This window comes from Adiantum capillus-veneris, chromosome 5, assembly GCF_014529385.1.
Source record: "Adiantum capillus-veneris isolate H3 chromosome 5, ASM1452938v2, whole genome shotgun sequence".
Lineage (NCBI taxonomy): Eukaryota > Viridiplantae > Streptophyta > Polypodiopsida > Polypodiales > Pteridaceae > Adiantum > Adiantum capillus-veneris.
The window spans coordinates 164,197,019-164,214,402 of record NC_140935.1 but is presented as its reverse complement, the minus strand read 5'-3'; the positions used below and the strand labels follow the sequence as shown (position 1 = coordinate 164,214,402).

General features: G+C 41.4%; 1 protein-coding gene across 1 annotated transcript; it reads left to right on the top strand.

The window, feature by feature from the left end:
- The first annotated feature begins 15,329 nt into the window (after window positions 1–15,329).
- Window positions 15,330–15,905, top strand: LOC147458484 (uncharacterized). The gene has a single exon (XM_086511857.1). It carries the CDS (start codon window positions 15,330–15,332, stop codon window positions 15,903–15,905), a length of 576 nt encoding a protein of 191 aa, XP_086367983.1.
- The last annotated feature ends 1,479 nt before the right edge of the window (window positions 15,906–17,384 follow it).

Genomic DNA, 17,384 nt, shown 5'->3' with positions numbered 1-17,384 from the left:
GAGGTCCTCAAGATAACTATAAATGGTTGCTATTATTAATTGCAATTGGGTAAGTAGAATAGGGATTTTTCAGCCTTGTAGTGCGCCTGCTTTGTGCAGATAACGAGGCATCACCGTCAAGAGCTATGGTCTTAATAGTGGATTCCTACGGGGCTTGCCTATGGCTTAACCACTATTGAGCTATTAGAAGCTTGACAGGATCCGGTACTATTTTGGTGTTGAAAGACCCTCTCTTCTATTCCTTGCAATTAATGATATTCGAGCCACGGGTACAAGAGCTTGAGTGCTTTTCTAAAGGGGTTAAGAGGAGTAGCAACTAGGGCTTGAAGTGCCAAAGTACACCTAAAAAAAATTTACACCTAAAAGTTGTTAGAATGGCTGATAATAGTAAAGAGAGTGAAATTAATGTTGATAGCTTTGATTTTGCTAATGAACGGCTACTAATGATGCCCCTATGTTTGTTAAGTACCTTGTTTCTAGGCTTCAACAAGCCATGGGCAATCCATCCCTCCAAAGTGAAGTGCAACGGTAGTACGTGCTTATGGGATTCTCCAAACTCCCCACCAAGAAGAGAGAGTACCTAGGAAGCCTCCTTGCGAGACTTCCAAAAGAGGCCTCTCTCCGATAAGGGAAGAAGAAGAGGATCCGTATGAAGGGCTCAAACTACTTGACGATGCATCTCCCAAAGGATAAATCAAGTTTCAATGGTAGAGCCCCCACCAAAAGAACGAGAAAGAAGTGAGTCTCCTATCACCTCGACGGAGATGGCTCCACAAAGACGGTGGGCAAAACGCTCTCCAACACCTAAACGGAGAAGACCATCGCACACTTCTCCACACCATAATTCAAAGAGGGACAACAGAAAACAAGAGAAGAAAAAGGTGAGAAAGAGGTCACCCTCTTCTCCATCTTCTTCATCCTCTTCCTCTTATGAAGAAAGTGATGGTGCAGACAAGGAGGAACAAGGGAAGAAAAAGTCGAGAAAGAGGTCACCCTCTTCTCCATCCTCCTCAAATTCTTCCTCTTCTGAAGAAAGTGATGGTGCAACTTTCAAACCACCAAAAAGAAGAGGCCGTAGGAAATCCTATGCCGCATGGAAGAGGTCGTCCAAGCTCAAAAAGTTCAAAGAGAGAGGAAAGAACATCTCTTTCCTTACCTACGATGGTATCTTTGGTGCTACGGACAAAGTCTTTGCCTTCATCCAACAATTCGATGCGGCGTTTGGAGATGAGGGCTTCACGGAGTCCTCTAAGCTACGCCATGTAGCTATGCCAGACAATGGTGGTCTAGCCTACGGGCAAACGGTGAAGCTCCACGAACATGGAAAGTTTTAAGAGCTTCCATCATGAAGCAGTTTTTGGCTACCGATGCCAAAGACAAAGTACTCACCGAATGGAGAAGCTTGAAGCTCTCTCCCTACGAATCTATTCACAAATACGTAGACAAGTTTTGGGACTTACATCTCAAAGCCACTGTCTTCAAAAAGATGGATTTTGGAGAGTAAAACCAACAATTTTGTGTGGGTCTAATTGAAGATATTGCAGAATATGTCAACTCCCAAAGGCCACGCACCATATCTGCAGTCATACACCATACCATAGTGGCTTCACAAATCAATTTCCAACAAGGGGCTAAGAGAAATCTTAAGCCCACAGAGAACAAGGACCGTAATAACGAGCCCAAGGGGATGGACAATGTCAAATAGTCTCCTAAAGGCAACGCCAACAACCACAAAGCTAAGGAAAAGGGAGTTTATAAAGGCAAAAATAAAATCTCTCCTGAAGAGCTTGAGTGTTCTCGTAAAGATAACCGTTGTTTCAAGTGCGGGGAGCAAGGGCATGCCTATCGTGCTTGTCCCCATGAGAATACACAAAATGAGCCTCCTAGAGCTACCTTGGTCGAACTCCAAGAAGAGGATGCTCACCACAAAGGATCTCCTCTATGCCATGCTTGGGGAAAGGTAAGAGAACATGATTCTTTTATTCTCTTTGACCCTGGTTCTACTCACAATTTCATATCCAAAGAGTTGGCCACCAAGCTAGGCATCCAAGCCTATGAGATGGGAGATGTCCTACCCGCCGATGGTGCTTTCAAGGGGCAAGAAGCTTCAATCACTCCCTTAATTGGGAAATTGAGGCTCCATGTCCAAAGCTATGTGGACAAGGAGGACTTCTTTATCTCTCCTCTCAAGCACGAGGATGTAATCCTAGGGGCACCATGGTTTGATCGCATGGCTGCCAATGTTAAATTCCCTGAGAGACAAATCTACTTTAGGTTCAGGGAAAAAGATATGTACATAGATGCTAAGGAGTTGGGTAACACCATACCCATTGTACATACGCAAGCTTTTAATAAGTCAATAAAGAGCTCTATTTCCGTGTACATGATTTTTGTTAAAGATTCTCAAAATGAACCTAATGCTTTAGAAAAAGAAAATATAAACAATCACACGGAATTAGAGTTATCCAATTTTCTCAAGGGATTTCAAGATGTTTTTATTGACGACATCCCTTGTGAACTACCTCCTAAATGAGGCAATGATGACCATGCAATTGAACTTCTTCCAGGAAGTTCACCGCTTAACAAACCTCCTTATAGAGTTTCTCAAGATCAACATGAGGAGATTATGCGGCAAGTGCATGAGTTAGTTGAGAAGGGCATGGTTAGGCCTAGCTCATCTCCATTTTGTTCACCCATGTTATTAGTGCAAAAGAAAGACGGCACATATAGTATGTGTGTCGACTATAGAGCACTAAATAGGATCACTATCAAGAATAGGTTTCCGTTCCACGGGTAGAAGACCTATTTGATAAGCTACAAGGGTTGACCTACTTCAGTAGGATTGACCTAAAAAGTGGCTACCATCAAATAAGACTAGTTGATCAAGACATTGTAAAGACCGCATTTCGCACCATGTTTGGTCTTTATGAATACATTGTCATGCCTTTTGGCTTGACCAATGCACCAGCCACATTTAACAGCTTGATGGAGAAGCTATTCAGGCCTCACGAAACCTTTACTGGAGTGTTCTTTGATTATATAATCATCTACTCTAATTCACTAGACGAACACAAGCAACACCTCAAGGTAATATTTCAAGTCAAACTCTATATTTAGGTCACATTATCTCTCAAGATGGCATCCGAATGGATTCATAAAAGCTGGAAGTAATAAAAGGATGGCCTAATCCAAGGAATCTACATGAACTAAGAAGCTTTATAGGTATGTGTGCATACTATAGACGCTTTGTAGAAAAATTCTCACAAATCGCGGGACCATTACATGACCTAACAAAGAAAAATGTTAGGTATACATGGTCTGCCAAGGAGAACAATGCTTTCGAAAAGCTTGTTTCTCAACCTGTGCTTACACTGCCGGATCTCTCAAAGCCATTTGAGGTCCAATGTGACGCTTGTGATGATTGCCTTGGAGCTGTTTTACTCCAAGAAGGGCATGCCATAGCCTATGAAATTCGAAGGCTCGACCCTGTTGAGCAAGCTCTAGGCATATATAAAAAAGAACTCCTCGCAGTTCTACATGCCTTAGACTCGTGGAAACACTATTTATTGGGGACTCCTTTCATTCTGCGGCGGACGGATCACCAAAGCCTTAAGTACTTCATGACGCAGACCAAGCTCTCTGACAAACAAATGAGGTGGGAAAATTTCATTTTGCAATTTCAATTTCATATTGCTCACATTGTTGGCAAGCATAATCAAGCAACCGATGCACTCTCAAGACGGCCGAGAGTGAATGCGGTTTCCATAGCAACTCACAATGATCCATCTTCTATGATAGATTAGTACGCTATTGATGCCGATTTTAGAGATGTGATTTTAGCCCTTGCACTAGGGAAGAAAGAGGAACCATTTACTCTACAAGATGGTTATCTTCTCTATGGAAATAGACTATGTGTTACTAACTCACTACGTGAGAAAGTAATGTATGAATCTCATGCTCCTCCTTATGCGGGGCATAGAGGGATTTAGCCTACCCTAAAAGGGATAGAAGCATATTTCTATTGGCCTGCCATGAAAGCAAACATATAAGGGTATGTTTCTAAATGTGTGGTATGCCAAAAGACAAAGTTTGATAGAGGGAAGCAACCTGAATTGCTTCAACCTTTGCCAATCCCTAATTCACCATGGGAGAGCATATCTATGGATTTTATCTTTGGATTGCCTAAGTCTATCCATGGAAATACGGGAATATGGACGATAGGTTTAGCAAACAAGCTCGTTTTATACCTGTCAAAAAGACTATAAAAGCCCATCAAATGGCAACCCTCTTTATATCACAAATCTTCAAGTACCATGGCTTGCCAATGTCCATAGTGTCGGATAGAGATCCTAGAATGACCAGTAATTTTTGGAAGGGTCTCTTTGAGAATTTAGGGACAAGGCTAAACTTCTCTTCGGCCTATCACCCGCAAACGGATGGCCAAAGTGAAATAGCTAACCTAAAAATCCTTGATCTACTAAAACCCAGCATAGCGGAAGTAGTTAAAAGGTCCCAATGGGAGAAGTACTTACCCTTAGTGGAGCATGCCTACAATAATACTATACATACCTCCACGGGAAAAGCACCTTTCGAGGTAATTGAGGGAAGATCCAAAAGTCCCCGGCTACTTAAGGTACACGGGAAGATCTTCGCTGTAGAGGAGTATAGCCGAGCCCTACAAGAATCTTTCCAAAAGATTAAGGATGCTATCTCTATCTCACAGCAAAGGCAAAAGGCTGCCGTTGATAAACACAAAAGAGCCCAATCCTTCAAAAAAAAAAGATTGGGTCTTGCTTAAATTTCCCAAGGCTCGATTAAGGCACATGACGGGCAAGAATCTCACGGGACACCAAAAGTACTATGCTAAGTTAGCAAAAAGGTACTATGGCCCCTTCAGATTCTTAGACCAATCAATGACATGGCCTATCAACTCAAGTTGCCCAGTCATTGGCTCATACACAATGCTTTCCATGTGAGCCTACTAAAGCCTTACAAAGGAGAGCCACCTCAAGAACCAACGATTGACCCATCGGAGATTGAGGACCAAGAAGAGGTGTTGCATCTCGAGTCCATTCTCCAACATGAAGACAAGGTATTGAGAGGCGGTAAGATTATCCGACGATGTCTCTAAGTTTGAAGAACTATCTTTTTAAAGATGCTAGATGGATGCAAGGCATACAGATAAAGGATAACCTAAACCTTGTCAATGCTTACAACGCTTCCCTAGAGTAAGCAAATTTAAAATGAACAAAGTTTTTTTCTTTATAAAACTCTCTTTTTCTTTATAGTGCACAAATGTTAAGAAGTATGCATGCTTAGGATCAAGTTTGCGGAGGCGACGTCTTTCAAACACCAAGTAGAGCTTGTCACTCTAGTATGGAAGATTGATAGGAGTAATGCATAGACATGCTTGCACCAACTTAGGCTCTCAAGCACCGGGTAAGATAGGGATCCTCTATCCGCTAGAAAAAGCACTAATGAATAGGCTTTATCTTCTCTACCCCATAGTCAAGGACGACTATGATTTCAAGAGAGAGGTAATGCCATAATAACTAATATCCAATTCTCCTGAATGATTTTCTCATGTTAAACTGATCATTTAATATGGGGAAGTACGAGGGGACGACTAATGAATAGGCTTTATCTTCTCTACCCCATAGTCAAGGACGACTATGATTTCAAGAGAGAGGTAATGCCATAATAACTAATATCCAATTCTCCTAAATGATTTTCTCATGTTAAACTGATCATTTAATATGGGAAAGTACCAGGGGAGAAAAAGCTAGAATATTGGTTAGGCTTGCAGACACATCACATTAGGGATCCAAAGGGGGGGCCATCTGCAAAAGAGCAATGTGCAACAATGGGCTTCAAAGAACCTAAGGTTCAGCCCATTAAAACTTCAAAAATGCTAAGGTTCCAAAATTCAAAGGCTATGTCCAATGGTCAAGCTTAGGGTAAATTGGATGCTTGTGGGAAGACTCAAAAGTCTTTCCACATCCCTATCCTTGAGGGGGCAAGCCCTGTTAGTAGGGGATTAGAGAGAAACATGCATACATACACACACACACACACACACACACACACACACACACACACACACACACACACACACACTCTAGCAAGCTCCCTTTACACAAAGAGAATAGGGGACACATGTCAGCTCCCTAGCCCAGTTGCCCCCAAGGTGCATTCAAATCCTATTGGATGGCCATAGAGGTGGACCAATGAGAATTAGGCTAGAGTACATTTAATTTAATTCATTTAAAAAAACTTGATAAAAGAACCAATAGAAATTAAGCTCTCTAGAAGACTATTGGACAGTCTCCCAAGGGGTCCAACGAGCATTCAACAACCCAATGGCTTGCCTGATTCCTGTGGGCCAGAAGACTAAGAGGTCCAATGAGAGTTTAATTTTATTAATTAAATACCTAAATCTCTCACAAAAGGGGAAAGGGGGACACATGTCACAAGGCTATCACTTATGCTTCTTAATTATCATTGGCTAAGCTTTGTAAGGTCCAATAGGATGCCAGCATGAGTAAAAAGCAAGAGGGGTCGACCAAGAGAGGAAGGGGGGATTGATTTTGGCAAGGCATTATCACACACACACACACACACACACACACACACTCACAAAATCTCATGTGTGGAGTAAAGAAGACTATCTCCTTCTCAAGGTTTAATGGAAAGCTCATCATCTACTCCAAGCTTGTGAGAAGGGAGGCCTACACCAACAACTCTTGGCTTTGTAATGCAAATCCAACCAAGATCCAAGCTCCAATGCATGCTCATCTCCTCTACCATGCTAATTACTAAGCTATGCTAAGCTATTATGAGGAGTGATTATGTGAGGAGACATACTTCTTTCTCGTACGAATACTCCTTCTTCCTCTCGATCTACTCTCATACCCCGCTAGCTCTCACCATCTTCGAAGGTGTGTGAGGTCTTGGGTCTGAGACCGTGAGCAAATTGATGTTGTGTTCTATAAGTGTGAGCTTGGTGCTTTAAGCTTTCATCCTCATTGCACCAGCAAGTTATTTAAGGAACACAAAGTATTCTATTGTAAAATGTCTCCCTTGATGGGGGAAACCTATTATACAAAGCCTTTTGGAGGGGGGACTGGCTCCATGTACATCCAGTCCTCAACTGTTGTCAATAGCTTAATTTCTCTCTCTTTTTGAACTATTGTTCATGCCTATCTAACTATGTGTTACGCTTTTGTTGCTCTCTCCATCTCAACACTCTTGCTATGCTCATTAGGAATATATTCTAATGAAATGCTCACTATGTCTATGTTATTTTCCGCTACACACAAGTTACTAGACCATTAAATGTTACATGAAACATTTGAATTCTCACTGTAATCCAAATGAGCGTTTCAACGATAACCAACTAGTCGATAGATTCATTTGGGGACTGCAACATGAGGATATCTATAATGGCGTATTCATTAGAGGTATCTCTACTTTGGAAGCAGTCACCACGAATGCAATCCAATTGGAAGACAATCTAATGATTCAAGGAGAAAGAGTGTCTGTTGAGCCAAAAGCTACTAGCTTGCAAGCAATTGGACATGAGTTGGTGACCCTAAAGCCAATCGTGAAAGAGCCAAATATATATGAGATGACTTTGGCCGATCGTACCAAGGATATCCAAGAAAGTCTTAGGGGTAATCGTACTCCCCAAAATAATCATATGTATCCAAGAAGAGAGCAAAAATGGTGCTCTGTTTGCTTGGGACCACATAGCACCAGTGAATGCCCTACCTTTAGAGTAAGACGACAAACTCACCTCGAGTTCCTGCATTAATGCCTACCCCGCCTATTAAGCAACCCTTATAGCATATGGTCCCTAGAATGCAAAATGTTGTCCAAACCATGCCATTATCCTCTCCAGTGCTAGGGCCCCAGTCTCCACATTTGAGAGTTACCCCTATGAACCAAGTAGGTTGTGAGCCATCTAGTACTTATTTGAATTGCAAAGATGACATAAACTAGGGTATCACCTACGGAGTAGATACTCTTGAGGAGTGTCCCTAATACTACACGGAGGACCATTGGGGACAAGTCAAGCCTGTATATCAAGCTACTGCTCTTGTAATAAGAGGCCAAAACATCAATATCATTTCCAGGAGACCACCTCTTCAATGCTACAAATGTGGTGAACCACATCAAGTAGCTAAGTGTCCTATTCAAATGCAAAGGAATGTTGCACGAGTGCAAACAAGTAAAGGGAGCACATCGGCAATGCCAATGCTCACCTATAACCGTTGTGGCATAGATCATTTGATTTCCCAATGCCCTAATAATCCCAATGCACCAAAGATTACACCATTGAACTTGATCAAGATTATTGATGGGGCACCACAAACTACACCTATAGTACCAGTGGACACACTCACACGATTGATGCTCCAAAACCAACATTACATCCTTGAAGATAGATATGTTGTATCAATTGGCCGAGCGAGAAGAAGAAAACACAAAGGAAGAGATCACTAAAAGCTATGAATTCAAACCTAGTTCAAAGACCAACATAGGGACCGTTGATGACCCCGTGTATATGAATGATCCGATTCAAGAGAAACCATGGAAACCAACCCTACCACCATAAGTGAGAAAACCAATGAGGATCACCGCGAGAGGAAATCAATCAAAGACACAATTAGGGGAGGACATAAGGAAGCCACTCCCATACCATCAATGATGCAACGAGTGTCTTCAAGGCTAACCAAATCATGCGAGGACCTACAAGAGAAGCCACAAGGACCAAAATCCAAGGGAACCACGAAGAAAATTGGGACCTACCCAAACCCTATAGAGGAGATTGAGCGAGTTAAGCATTTAAGGAATTTGGTAGATGAGACCCAAAGAGAGCTTGAGTCAGAACCTAGATAGATTAGGATTATGGATATAGTGTTCCCCACACAATTGCAACCTCAAGGAGATCCCAATCTGCTGGCCATACCTAGTATCATTTAGGAGGAAAGCGAGATCAAAACATAAAAAAGTGAGCATAATCCTTTCTTGGTTGAAAGAATGTTTAGCGAGGGAGTACCAGACCCCATTGAAGAAGTGGAGATCCCAACTTCACCATCCTTTGGTCATGGACTAGAATCTCAAAAAGTGCCCTTGAACATTGCCAAATTAACGATGAATTTCATGGCTCTGAAGTCAAAACCACTATTATGTCTCCCACTATTATGTCTAAATTCTATGGGGATCCAAAGCTATTTTTGGCTCTTTGAGCATTTCTCAATGGAGAATTAAAAATCGGCCTACCACAATTTACATAAATGAGTAGGCCCAACGAAATCCCAATTGAGAAGGAATGCTTGGACCCACAACCCAAACTACATGAGAGCTCAATTATTGAAATACCTGCTAACAAATTGGGGAAATACATTGAAGGCAATGAATCTAATGCAACCCTACCAATCACTACTAAAGGATTAATTGTGAAGGGAATCCTTGATGGTGGTGCAAGAGCGAGCATAGTAAAAAAAGCTGTTGGGAATCTATGGGAAGACCTCATCTTGAAGTCACGTATGTAGTGGTAAAAATGGCCGATGGATGTATCGTTATGTCTATTGGAATGTTGAAATATCTCAAGATCAAGGTTCTTGAACACAAGGTAAGACATACCTTCATTGTTATGGACTTTTCCAAGCATCCTATGTCATTTGAGATGATCTTAGGACGTCCTTTCATGAGGGAAGCAAAAATGGTACATGACTGGTATAGAAATCACGTCTACTTTACAGTTCCAAGACTCCATCATCATCTAAGTTGATCTTGTAAGCGATGAGTGTACCCTATAGGAAACATGTTTATAATTGACAATCGATCAGACACCACAATTCACTCAGCTCCATTGAAGTTTTGTTACACATGTAAAAATGACACAGATATTAGGGGAGACTCTCCTTATATGGAAGTCCTACCTGGAATGGTTGAGTCAGAGAACTAATGGGTATGTAGGGGGGTAGGGACTCAAATAAGAGGAGATGCTCTACTAACATCTTCAAAATGCCAACATGACTTATGAGACCTATCTGTCATAGAGAAAGAAAGAGAGAGAGAGAGAGTGAGAGTGAGATCGACACACAAAGAGAGAGAGAGAGAGAGAGAGAGAGAGAGAGAGAGAGAGAGAGAGAGAGAGAGAGAGAGAGAGAGAGAAAAGAAACTTTATTTGTTGTCCTCTAGCATGCATATATGTAGTATCGGTTTGTAGATTGTTCTTCATGCGCCGTGGAGCATATAAGGGGTAGCAAAATAGGGAGAGAGAGGAGTTGGAACTCACATAAAAAGAGTTGCTCTAAGTAACCTCTATAAAATTCCAACATGACCTATGAGACCAATCTGCCACTGAGAGAGAGAGAGAGAGAGAGAGAGAGAGAGAGAGAGAGAGAGAGAGAGAGAGAGAGAGAGAGAGAGAGAGAGAGAGAGAGAGAGAGAGAGAGAGCAACAGACTACAATTTAGGAGAAATGTGTTATAATATTTAATAAAAAAGTGAAATGATGGTGTGTCCCAATACTTACCTATCATTGGTTGTATTATGTTTTTCTTAGGATTAAGATCTCACAGAATGAAGAGGTAGAGGGTCGATCCAAAAATTTTCTTAGGTGAACAGGAAGCAGAAGAGAGACCACCGAAGTTGCTGAGAGGCTCTTTAAAGAGAGATGTGGACTTTGCTCCCGAGGGATTCACCATGAAAAACTTACCGCACCACGTAAGTCCAGGGGAGGGGGGTTTTTTTACAAGTGACATAAGCATATAAGTTAGGGACAGGCCCCCAATAACTTTGGGGGGGGGGAGGGAAAATTGAGAGGAAGCTTTTGTGTTTCAAAATTATGGCCTTCCAAAAGAGTCTTCCCTTGAACTTGTGAGTCACTAGCTACAAAGATACATGCAAGAACTAACATTGCTTTGTATCAATTGCTTGTTTTGTGATTATGGTTCATTTGTTGATGGATGAAAGCCATAAAGAGTTTATATAGATGCAAATTTACACAAATAATCTAATACAACTTTATAACCATGTTTTTTGAGTAGTTTAGATGGGTCAAAATTGGACGAGTAGCTAGAGTGCAGGCTGAACGAGCACATAGTTTGAAAGTCAAACTAAGACACATTGAGGGTACATCTTATTATCAAAAGAAGTGGTTCCTTAGTACATTTCCAGGCACTATGCTACATGCTCTTTGACTAGTTTTACTTACTTAGATCATGTGAGACCTAAATTTTATATGTAAGATAGGGGTATGATAGTTTTTTGCATTGATTGTCCTATAAGCGTAGAAAGGGGGGTCATATTCTCTAATATGAGTCATATATAGGGGTTTTATCAAAGTTGTCCGCTCGCAGGTGGCGTCCCGTTTTGTATGTAGAGTGAATACCCCGGGACTTTGCTCATGCCAAAGATACATTTCTTAGAGATGATGTTATGGGGACAGAGAAACCCCCCAATGACTCAGAAGCTTCAAGAGGGGAGGAGTGGATTTGTTTCTAATGACAGCAGTGACTACGAGGTGATGGAAACCTCTAGTAACCCAATGGCGTGCCTCAAACTCTACTTTGACAAGGCAGAAAAGTATAGAGAGACACTCCTAGAGGAGGCTACCTTCCCAGCTATCAAAAACAACCTCAGGCCATCAACCAGTACTCAAGAAGTAGAGGGATGGTTTACACGTCCCGCACAAGGGTCCATGAGGTCAGTGGAACTATGGAAGGATGACTTATATATGCAAGATGAGAGCTACATGGTAAGCCCCCCCCCCCTCCCCCAAACCAAAAAAAAAATCTAGATGTCATTGTCTTTCTCTAACTCATCATTTTGTGTAGAGTCGTGTATTGCTAAAAAGGATGACTTCCTTCCCCGTCGGACAAGAGAGTATCATGGAAGGGATGCAGCACTAGGACAATACCTTGCCATACTTTATGAGGCACCCATGCTAGTCTTTCACAATGGAATGTCCCAAGAGAGAAGGACTGCAACATTCGCCTTCAAGACGCTCTCACGCTTCCTAGGTGGACCAATGCTACCACAAAATGCATACAAAGTTATCCTCATAGACAAAGTTTTTGCTACAAAATGTTTTGGATATTGTCTGGGGTATACTGGTGGTCGTGCAGCTTATTATTACACATACACAGCAATGGCACTCACTTTGGGGAAACAAAACCCAAATGAACTCTTAGATTATGGCAAACATTTAATAATCCGATACAAGGGTAATGTGCCAAAAGATATCCACTATCTGTCATCAAGTTGAGAAGCTTGTGACTTGTATTGTATTTATTATATCATTAGGCATCTCTTGTACATGTAACGACCTAAAATCAATATCTCTTGATCCACCTAATGGTTAACATATTGCATTGTAACTCTCCACTTTCTCTGGCCTTCACAAGCCCTGGAGTTGTTGAATGCCTCTACTCGTTTCCTTTTCCTTTGTTGCAAATGCCTAATTGCTTGTGCTGTTGCCGAACAGTCCAATACATGTTCTTGATGCAGTCGGTGAAGGATTCTCTGATAAAACCACTGAAACAAATTTGTCAAACTGTTTGCCTTATCTTAAGAGCCACCATGTTGTGTGTATCTAAAATATGCATTCTTGGCCATGTAATGAGACTTTTTCAAGCCTTGGGTGTTCCATATGCCTGGGTTTCCATACTTTTGAATGAAGTATGGTAAGTGATTGAAAATGATGTGTTGCAAATAAAACAAGTTGTCAGGAATTTTAAACAACCTTTTAGTCCTTATCATTTAAAAGGGTACTTTAACAATACCATGTAATGAGTAATCTGAGTTTCATTCCATGCTGTCCTAAATGCTTTCTTTAGTAGCTGAAGGTTCTCCGTAAACTTGTTTAGATCATTTCGTGTCCACTCATCTTTGTCACACATCTGAAATAGCCCATCGATGGAACGTCACATGTGCTTCACCCTTGGCATTGCGAGTTGTGGGTTCCTGGTCCTTCACTGCCATATGGAGATTTTTCCATTGTTGAAACTCAATTTTGCTAACATAAGTGGACTGATATATCCTTCCACGCTTGGTTAGCTTATTATCTTTGACGCCTGTTGGTTTTGATAAAAAAACGACGTGCATTGACCCCACCAATAGATGGTTTGCAAGTTACATATTTATCATTGGTTGACATTTTTTCATCCCATTGGATTTTCACATTGCCCCCATGGAGACCCATCTCTGACAAAACCGGTTCAAGCGCCTCTACCGCAACCTTCTGTTCTTTTGAGTTCTTGATTTTCCAAGCAAACCCAATGTACAAATACACCAACTTCTCCACAATTCTGCAAAGAGCATGCATTGTACAAATGTGGACATTGACAAGTGGAATATCCAGAACTGGGTGGAAATTAGGATCCTCATTGTGTCGAGTAGGAGCCTTTCTCCACCATTCTGGGTCCATCGTCTTTGCAAGCTCCATGCAACACAAGCATGGAGCCCTTATCATAGCACCCATTCCACAATTATACATACACTTCAGTGTTTTAAGGTCACCTGCAAGATGCCATTGAACATGAAAGTCTCCCCCCATTGACAACCAGCACCTTTCCTTGATTCATTTGTTTATCAATGATATCAGGGATAGGGGATAGATGGAACACCCAATATAAAATGTCGCGGTCTTCTTTCTTTACCTTCAAGATTAAATCCTCATGAGATACGTGAAACTAAATCTAAAATTAAATCTCAAGAGTGCTCATGAAAGCTGAAGAGAAGATGGAAATGGAATACATGAAAAGCACCAAGCCACCATATGTTTGTTTTTTATTGAACATTGAAGTATGAAGGATCATCAGTGGGGCATTTTTTTTGAAGTATGAAGGATCATCAGTGGGGCAATGTTATTGTGACTCGTTCTAGCTTCTTATCTTTGAGAATCTCACACTCATCTAGCTTCAAAAAAAAATGCAGAACGCCACATGTCTCTTCAAATGTTACATTGTAGACTTAACCATTCTAGTTTGCAAACAAAGTGAGGTCCATGAAGATATTGTTGTACTCATCGTAGGTTACAGTTGTTCCTTGAGATCTATGAATACCATCAATATGAAATGGATATCCAATGAAATCTGTATGTGCATGGCTGAGTTGAAGTCTCTCTTTCCAAACACTTGCCGTTGTTGGTAGAAGTTTAGACTTTATTCCATTCTTCACATAAATGGAGGAGATAGACTATTGAATAGCTGAGTAACCTCTCGTACTCATGCCAAGGGAGTCAAGTGTGCTCTTTATTTCATTGGTAGGCACTGCAGTCTTTGTAATAAAACGGTCAACAACATCTCGCTGCAAAACCTTATACTTTTTGTCATGCATTATATCCTTTGCGAGACCACTTGTTATCAAAGGCTTCAATTTCTTTCCTACATTGGCCTTTGGATCTATGTTTTCTTTGTCTGCATATATAGCATGTCTACATAGAAAATATAACAGACATAAGAAAAACCAATGTATAGTTGTGTTCTTTTTTCAATTGTCTCCTTTATAAGTGACTTGCAAGGCCCATTATAAAGTCACTTTCTTGTTTTTGAGCTTCTCTTATCTTCTCCAATGCTTCCTTGCTTTATCAATTCCCAAGCACATTGCCATTGTCCCTTGCACTCTGCCACTAAGAATGGTTGCTATTAATCAAGCCCTCATTGACCAACTCCTTGCGCATGACCTAGGACACATGATGGAGAAACTTAGTATCCATCGACATGAAGGCTACCCCCAATGTGCATTCTGATGCATTTGAAGCGCTTACATCTTACATGGAGACACACATGGTAGAGTACTCCATCAGTTTTGAAGATGAAGAAGGTTTGTGGGTGCCAGTTGATCTCCTCAAGCACACTTTTAGAGAAGATAGTAGTTTTCGCTTCAAATTGGGTACGTTGATCAAAGGGCTCACCAAGGAACACCACAAAGAGGAAGAGGAGGACAGCCTCATAGACCTAGGCATGGGGAACGTCGGCACATGATTTTTGAGGTGGGACATGGCTCTTGCTGTGATGGTGATGGAGCAAATTGAAAATGGCAAGGGGGAAGGTAAAGCGAGTAACCATAAGAATCCATCTATGAGGACTCTTGTAAAGGAGGCAGAGCCGAAAGGGGAGAAGATTTCTTACCAAGAAGAGGCTTCGTTGGCCCTCCTATGTCTCCAAGGTAATCCTCCTTTGGAAGATGTTGACCAAGACCTAGAAGGGGAGGATGTTGAAGATGAGATCCCAAAGATGCTTGCACACCATGCATCCAGTTATAGTGGACGGTCAAGAATTTCTCTTCCTTGAAGACATTACCCACTCCCTTAAAATGCATCAAGATGAAGCCCTCTCTGTTCTTGAAATATATGATGGGGTTCATGATACAACAAACCCCAGTCTGAAGACCAACAAATTCCAAGTGGAGTACTCCTCTGCCCCCCTCATCAACACGCTCGCCTTGCTAGAGGGACATAATTCCATGGATTCCCTCGTGGCAGCAGCTCTACAAACCATTTATGAGGAGAAATATTTCCCCAAGAGTCTGCCATGGAGTAGCTTTTCTCCTCACAAACATCTCTTGTGCTCAGAGTACATTGATCTTGGCACAATCGACATAACCAACAAGAACCTTTGTAAGCAAGATGATGTGACACTAGTAAGTACTTCATCCTTCTCAATTCTCATTGATGTTTCTAAGAATCATAATCCGACATTTGTTCCTTGCATTCTACTTTGGAGATGGATCGGTTTGCCAAACGGAAAGGTGGATCTCGCACAGAGGGTGACTCAAAGGATGTCGCCCTGTGGCATTATCTCCCAAGATTCAATGAAGAGATGGTCCGGGTCATCTACAACGAGTATACGCATTATGCATCAGCAAAGATGTACAAGTGTAGAGCACTAAGCTTTGTTTTGGATGTGTTTCCTATATCCCTAAATGTCCACAAATGTATTCTTGTAAATAGACAGGCAACAATCCATAGTTTTGGTGAGAAAGGGGCCAAAAAACTTTTAGGGTATTTCTGCCTTTGCCTTGGGCAAGGAATAACATGCAAAGAAGATATTGTATCACACAAGTATTGATTTCTTGTGGGTTGTGGCACATGCACTAGGTGAGCGTAGTTGACTACTACTCTACCATCATTCACAAGAGGTGGTTGTTACCCTAGCATTTGTTGCAGTTTAGGTTGAGTGTTACACCATTGGGTGGGATGATCCCCTCCACAAGTCTCACATCTCCTCAATTGAGATTGTCGTACATTCATGTTTTGTTTGTAGCCTTGGTTTATTCTTCTAATCACCTCCTCAACCACTTGATCCATGCTCGGTTTGGTAGGAGTTTGAATATGTAGCTTGGTTGCGGGTTCTCTCTTTAGAGAAGAGGCACTACTATTTGCATTATCTACGTCATACGTCACCTCTCCATAGGCCTTGCAATTCTCAACTACATATAGAGCTTCTCTAGTGACTTGCTCAAACATCATGCATCCTTTCAAATGGGTCCTTTTTAAAGAGTCTCATCCCTCAAGCCCTCAATGAAGAGAATTGATAATCTCTCATCTTTTGGTAACTCTCGTGTAGGACATCTCTCTATGTATTGTTTGAAGTAAAGCAAAGCTTTCTTCACTCTCTTGTTGTTTTTCTGTTTGAAAGTGTAGATTTGTGTTAAGTTTCTCTTTTTGAGAACTCCTCTACAAATTCATGTAAGAGTTGTGCTATGTTTGGAAAATCATCTCTGCTCAATGGTTAGAACCACTTCAAAGCCGTTCCTTCTAATGTCAACCCAAATCCCTCATACTGTGTAAGAATTTTGTAGTTTGTTCAGCTCTCAAAACTTGTTTGAAGAGTGAGACATGAGCATATGGATCCCCTGACCCATTGTACTTTGTTTTGACACATTAGGCCACTTGATATGGTCTTAGTCGTTGTGGTCTAGCCGCCAATCTAACCACTTTGTGGTCTCTTGGAAAGACATCTCTCATTCTCTCCTCTTGTCTTGGAGAAAATCCTGGTGGAATCCTCTCTGATGTGTACTCTAGCATCGCTTTTGTTTGAAAGTAAGTAGATATTGAAGTACCCTTGTATGTGTATCGTTCTAAGTCAATTGGATCAACAAGTTTGTATTCACGTCCATACTTATCTACCATCAAAACTTGCACTCCGCGGGCATCTGTATTTGTGAATGCATAGAGGTTCTTATGGGTGGTCAACTCTCTAGCATTGGGTTCTACACACTTGTAGAAGATATATGGATCCCCATTTGTGAATCTATATAGGCCCACATGAACATAATCCGTTAGAATTCTCATGGCCTTGCTAGTTTTGATGAATCTCACGTTAGATTTGTTGATCAAAGGATGCCTCTCCTCTAGGCATTCTCCCA

What these genes read in the sequence shown, in the direction of transcription:
- LOC147458484 (XM_086511857.1), top strand. Translation starts at nt 15,330, where the DNA reads ATGCATCAAGATGAAGCCCTCTCTGTTCTTGAAATATATGATGGGGTT.